Raw genomic sequence first — 6,703 nt, 5'->3', positions numbered from 1 at the left:
CTGTGACAGCAAGGAGACAGCAAAGCACGTGAGTTGAGCACACAAACCCTCCCTGTACCCATTAAAGCTGCAGGACAGTGAATTTGATTTGCCTCAGCATTACTCTTTATTTCAGCAGTGCCCTTCAGTGTTAGTGTTATGGAAGTCCCAGAAATGCCAAGCGTAACTGACAGATGTTCTGTCAACAATAAGGTGCAGCTAAACAGCTGTAGCTCATTGCTAGTGACAAACTCATGAGCTGATACTCATGTGCCTTTACTTGTTTATGACATCCTGCATGGTAAAAGCATGGGGAAATCCACAGCAGTGGAGTTTTAGCAAGCAGAATTGCTCTATTGAATCTGAAGAGCCATGTCTGAGCACTGTCCATACAGTTCAAAAAAACCAAAAAACAGACTTTTTCTGGGTACTGGGTGAAGTGCTTCTTTCTGACACTGGTCCCCAGGTAATGCTATGAATTCTTAGTTTGAACTCAGTAGAAGAGAGCTGTAGCAGCCACAGCAAGAGAGGTAACCAAATGGATCTAATAGAGGCTCATGGCTACCAGGACTTGGTAGAGATGGGACCATGGAGTCCTGACTGGAGTCAATATTCCTTTGAAGACAGCTGAATGGACAGTGCTGGTATGAATGATGGAATGTTTGGAACTTACTAGAAAGAGCGTGAATGATTTGCAATATGGAAAACTAAATGGCAGGACAATTCTGAAGACAATTGTGGAGAGATTACAGAGTGATCTGATTACATATCATGCAGTTCTTGGATGCTTAATATTCATCAGTGCATGGCCTTCTGTCTCCTTGATGGATTGTGCTGCTAAATATAAGATGCCTTGCTTACAGTTCTTCATTCTTAGATGAGAATGATTTTAGTTTTCTGTAGATCTGCAAGCTGAGAGTGACTGCTTCAATTTGCTCCCTACCTGTTTCACAACTCTGTGCCCATGAGAACCCAAACTCAAGCAACGTAACACAGCAGCAAGTAGTCACTACCTTAAGTCTTCAAAATATATATTAAAAAAAAAAAAGGAAAGAAAAAGGCAAAGCCCACAGAGGACATATATTAAACAGCAGCAGTGTAAAACAGAAGTGCCACCACCAGAGCTAGCAGCATTTCTGTGCTCAGGAGTGACTCACCCTTTGGCTTCCCAGTGTGGTGCTGCTTGCTGGCATTTAGCATTGCTTGCTTCTTCTGCATCTCTGTGATTGAAAAACCTTGAAGATAAAAAGAGGGGCTGTCAGCAGCAGCTCATCACGTTGTACCTCATGGGAGCATGCTTGCAGAGGCGGTAAGAAAAACAGGTTGGAATGAGCCTGAGGTGGGAGGTCATGAGTCAAAATTCCTCCCAGAGGTGCACAGCTCCCCTTACCTGTGCTGCAAGGCTCCCTACCTGCCTGCACGCCTCCCTGCTGGCTGACAGAACCAGGTCAGAGCAGTTGCAGCTCAGATCTCATTGGATTCCATGTCTGAACTAAGCACTAATTGGACAGAAACTTGAAAATCCTCTTGCACCACTGACTGATTGTATTCTGTGCAGATGCTGCTATGTCAAGCTGTCTTGCTTTCAGCTGGGGTAGAAGTGGTTTTCCTCAGTGCCTGGTATGATGCTGCTTTGGTTCTTTGAGAGAAACAGCATTGACAACACATCAATGTTTACAGCTGCTGCTAAGCAGTGTTGTACAGAGCCAAGACTGTTCTCAGTGAAGGATCCAAGGAGCTGGGAGGGAAAAGAGTGAGGGCAGCTGACTTAACCTGGCCAAAGGGATATTCCATAACACAAGGCAACGTGTGGAAGGCATTTTGAATGGAGTTCATCTCTGTCTCTCTGTCTCTGTCTCTCTCTCTCTCTCTCTCTCTCTCTCTTCCACTGTTTGGGAACAGCTGCTTGTGCATCACTTGTTACATACATTCATGTTGTGTATACACACACACACACTTCAACCCCAGGGTTTTACTTTTTTTCTCCCCCATTCTCCCCTCCATCCCCCTGGGAAGGGGAGCAGTGTGCAAAATGCTATGTGGTGCTGAGCTGCAACCTTAAGTTGCAGCTCACATGCTATACCACAAAATAATCAAGATTCTGTGTGACTGCATTGAGTATTTTGCCAGTCCTGCCTGAACTCATTAAAGACCTTAAGCTCTGCGAGGACAGCATACTGCAGTGTCTTTGAGCACCATGGTTTGTACTTTATTCAACTGCATAAATTCGTTCAGCATGTTACAGTCAGCAGTCCAGAGCATGGATTTCACCCCCACAGCCCCCTAACTCCTGTGCATTGGTCAGTATTCAAAAAAACACATCAAACCCACTGAATCACAGCACTGCTTTTTGTACCTGTCTCCTGGTCGAGCTGAACCTGTCTCCTTTCATTCTCAAAGGCCTTCAGCCAGCGCTGTTTCTGCTCAGGCTTTTTTGCACAGAATAAGTGGACCTCCTCAGTGTCGCGGCAGTGTAATTTAAATGCATTTTTCACACTGATACTGAAGTCCTTGTCCTTTCCATCTTCTACATCCAGGATTTCCATATCATCCATGTTGATCCGACTTTTATAATATAAGATATCCCGGCGCAGAAGGTCCTGTAAGAGATCACACAATTATACAGATTTGTGTTTCTTGTCCTCTCCGTGCCATAAGCATTCATTTTCTTTGAGATGCTGGAATACTGAATCTTTCTGTTGGGCACTATAATGCTGTAAGAAAAGATGATGCTGGATTTAAATCTCTGGAAATGCAGAGTGCTAAGCTCCGTCTGCTTGCATTGACTGGAATCATTCGGTTTCTTCTATTGGTGGGGTCAATAACAGGCTGGCATCTCCACTTTTGGGACGTCATCAGCTACATTGAAGCACTCTGGATGTGGTCTCAAATCTCCATTATGCTGCTGTTAGAAAGTAGTATTTGCATGCAGCTTTCCATGTCAGCAAAAAAGAAATCCTAATTAGTTTTTATTTTTCATGTTGCCAATTAAATGTATTTATAGTATGAAAAGTGTCAACACAGTAATAAAATGGTTACTGAGTTACCAGGAGCCACCACAGATAATGGAAAAAAATGGCATGTTCAGTTCTGAAATTCCAATGGAAGATACCTTACCTTTGCTCAACCAAGGAATATTTCTTTTATTGTTTAAATAGGTGCACACATATGCACACCTGCACTGTGTGTGTGAACAACAGCAATGTGGTGCTTCTGTCTCCTCTATAAGGACTTGGCCAGCAGTTAGTGTATTGCTCTGCTCAGGTGCACCTGGCTTGGGGCACCAGAGGAAAAACCACACTGAATGCACATCAATCTGTGCAAGAAGCTCATATGATGCAAGCAGAATTAAGTATTATGGATTTAGATAGAGAACAACTCAAAATGAACTGTGGAAGTGGTTCAGCATTGCAGTAGTGTTTGTATTTGATTATCCAAAATACCTTCTTGCAGCAGACAAGCTGGTGATCAAAGAGGAAGAACATCCTCTGTTGGCTCTTGGCTTGAGGGTGGGAGACTTTGGTTAATTCTCCAGAATAGATGAGTTCTGAGCTTCTAACGAGAACATCTTCACCCTGAGAGCAGCACAAAGAAGAGTCTGGTGACTGGTCTGTGCCATCCCAAAACAAGGGAGAAGACATAAGCCCATAATCTCACAAGGCAAGGTCAGTGTGGTCATGCAGCCTAAAACCCTGCTAGTGAAACGCTTTTCCAGGAGTGAGAAGGGGTCACTGTGCTGAAGAAAAGGCCTTGTTATATCAAGACAGTTGCAGTACTCTTGGTACCCAGTGAATGGAAACTGAATTTGACTTGCTTTCTGACACAACCTGCTCTAGGGAAGCTGTTTTAGCAAGGCGTTGGACTTGAGGAATCTCCAGAGGTCCCTTCCAACCCCTGTGGTTCTGTGATGCTGTACGATTAGAGCAATAATATGTTAAGTGAAAACTCTCCTGTTCAAGGGAAAAGCCCTAAGCAGCTGATCCATTGCTGACATTAAAGAAACCACATAAGAAGATAGCTGATAATTTAGCCTGACATTTTGGATAGAAAAGGGCTGGTTTTATTGAATTTAGGCTTCAAAAAAATGAGAAGATTGCGGTCTCTTGGGGTTGGGAAGTTCTTCCACATAAAGGGTGGTGAGGCACTGGAACAGGTTGCCCAAGGAGGCTGTGGATGCCCCATAACTGGAGGCATTGAAGGCCAGGCTGGATGTGGCTCTGGGCAGCCTGGTCTGCTGGTTGGTGACCCTGCACATAGCAGGGTTGGAACCAGATGATCACTGTGGTCCTTTTCAACCATTCTGTGATTCTATGATTTTTTTTTTTTCCTTTGAATCATTTCCATGTTGAGCCCACAGGCATTTTATTCTTCCATTGGAGCTTGCCTATTCTGAAGAATAGTGTGCCTTATTAAGCACTAAGGGTTGATTCTGTCCGCACTGACCATTTTGACCTCAGTAAAATGGGTGAGAAAAAAACATGATTTCATCAGACCACCCTCCAATTTTATTTCAGAAGGAAAATGGGGAAACAAAGAATCCCAGGGATCAGGTGGCTGGTCTAGATGGGTTATGTGATAGACCTTTTCGTCTGTACTGAAAGGTGACACCTTTGAAACAATAAAACATCAGAAAAGCAATTCACAGAGTAGCAGAACTGAGCAAAATCCTTACAGAGCTCTTACAGTAGGCAGCTGGGAGGGAAATAAACACAATGCATTCAGTTCCTAGGAAAAGTAAGTCTGCCTTACCTCCCAGTCTTCTATGGAGCTTTGCCACTGAGCAATTTTGTCGATGTTCTCCAGTCGCCGCTTTCTCTCGTTGATGAGCCGAGCAACGTTCTTCATGGCATTTAAGGCAGCTTCAACGTCTTTAAAATCCCTAGGGTAGGGTAGAGTGTGTGTGAGGGATGCGTTGCTGCAGGCAGCTTTTCAGAAGCATGCTGCTTTGGACACACAGATTTATATAGTTGTTACAAATTCAGGACCAGTGTGTGGAAGGGAAGGATGCGAGTAACAACATTCAGCTGCAGAGCTGTAAATTCTAGTGGATGAATCAATCTTCAAGGCTTTGCTTGTTACCCATCATGATACAACAGATTCATACCACTATTGCTTTCATGTAAGGATTGATTCTGTCACATACAGATAAGACAGTTCAGATTTGGCTTGATTTCAAATGGGAGCTGCTTGAGCTGGAGCAGCTGGGAAGGAGCTGTTCTGCACAACACAGCTTAATGCAATTTTCAGACATCCAGGTGCTGCATTAAGGAGCTGTATCTTATGAGATCAACATCAGAACAGCATGATTATAGATTTAATAACTTACACATAAAGCAGTTCTGAGAAATAGCAGTGCTGTAAATCAGGTGTTGAAATTAAATAAGTTGTCACAGTGGGCCATTAGCAACACTCTCCTTAATATCGTTTTTCATGCTTTATTTCTTTGGCTTATCATTTTTCTTACACAATTAACTGAGCCAAAAGCAATGCCTTCACCCTGAAATGGAGCTCTGGGTTTGTGGGCTTCTGAGCTAGGGCAAGAATTCACTGAGCACACTGGCCTGATGTTGTAGGCCATGATTTCCCTCCGGGAAAGCACCAAACAAAACTCATGACTGCCTCTCAGCCTTGACATGCTGTACGTGTGGGTACCTGGATGTTCTGGGCTATAATAACCAGTGCTTTTGGAGGCAAAGCTGTCAATAATATCACCCCAGGAACAAATTCCAAAGTCTGTATGTGCTGGTATCTCAGATACGTGGGCCAAGGAAACCAGAAAAGCACCATAATGAAAGGAACTTAGTAACGTCAGGTCTCTAACAGACAGGGAAGCCCAGTGCTACTGTAATTGAAAGTTATGTATTAGATCAAAGAATACTCTTTTTTCCTGGTTCCTACAAGGTAACAGCAGAATCACAGCACTGGCTGCACTCAGCAAGCTGCCCTCAGCATGCAATTCTGCGTCAGCCTGTTTCCATGAGACAGGTGTTGCCATTCTGCTTCCCACCACGCTGACCTACCTGTGCTGAGGGTTGGTGTATTTGAGCAGTTCAGCCAGCTGCAGCGGGTATTTGCAGATTTTCTGCACTGGTGTCAGCAGAAACCCATCCAGAGAGATGTCAATCATCTTCTGCAGCAAGCGGCAGGCTTCGAAGAAGTAGACATACTTGTTAACTTTGGTGAGGCGGGACAGCTCCATGCAGGCGTTGGGGTGGTTGTTGCAGTACTCAGAGTATATCTGAAACTCCGTTTGCTGTGAAGAATCATAGAATCACAGAATGGCCTGGGTTGGAAAGGACCACAATGCTCATCCAGTTCCAACCCCCTGCTGTGTGCAGGTCGCCAACCAGCAGCCCAGGCTGCCCAGGGCCACATCCAGCCTGGCCTTGAATGCCTGCAGGGATGGGGCATCCACAGCCTCCTTGGGCAACCTGTTCCAGTGCCTCACCACCCTCTGAGTGAAAATCTTCCTCCTAACATCCAACCTAAACCTCACCTGGCTCAGTTTAAAACCATTCCCCTTGTCCTATCACTACCCACCCTTGCAAACAGCCGTTCCCCCTCCTGTTTATATGCTCCCTTCAAGTATTGGAAGGAAATGAGGAGATCTGTCTTTCTCTGAGTGATGGCTCTGAATCTCTCACAGCAGGCTGTGGGATAAATGGTGTGCTCCCCTGGCATTCTGAAGCTGAGAGACCTGAGATTGGTGGTTAGCAGTGTGCTT

General features: G+C 44.7%; 1 protein-coding gene across 1 annotated transcript in view; it reads right to left on the bottom strand.

Moving 5' to 3' along the window:
- The window catches only part of ARHGEF4 (Rho guanine nucleotide exchange factor 4), a 199,267-nt gene that overhangs the window by 12,966 nt on the left and 179,598 nt on the right, over positions 1-6,703 (bottom strand). The window contains exons 11-15 of the mRNA XM_085233195.1: positions 6,000-6,232; positions 4,729-4,858; positions 3,423-3,554; positions 2,336-2,579; positions 1,137-1,214 (exon numbers count right to left, since the gene is read on the bottom strand). Of these exons, the coding sequence (XP_085089321.1) occupies positions 1,137-1,214; positions 2,336-2,579; positions 3,423-3,554; positions 4,729-4,858; positions 6,000-6,232 (817 nt within the window). The remainder of the gene's footprint in view (positions 1-1,136; positions 1,215-2,335; positions 2,580-3,422; positions 3,555-4,728; positions 4,859-5,999; positions 6,233-6,703) is intronic.

The sequence above is a fragment of the Meleagris gallopavo genome, chromosome 11 (assembly GCF_905368555.1).
Source record: "Meleagris gallopavo chromosome 11, MGAL_WU_HG_1.1, whole genome shotgun sequence".
Classification (NCBI taxonomy): domain Eukaryota; kingdom Metazoa; phylum Chordata; class Aves; order Galliformes; family Phasianidae; genus Meleagris; species Meleagris gallopavo.
The sequence above is the reverse complement of the archived record's forward strand: the minus strand, read 5'-3'. Positions and strand labels throughout refer to the sequence as shown.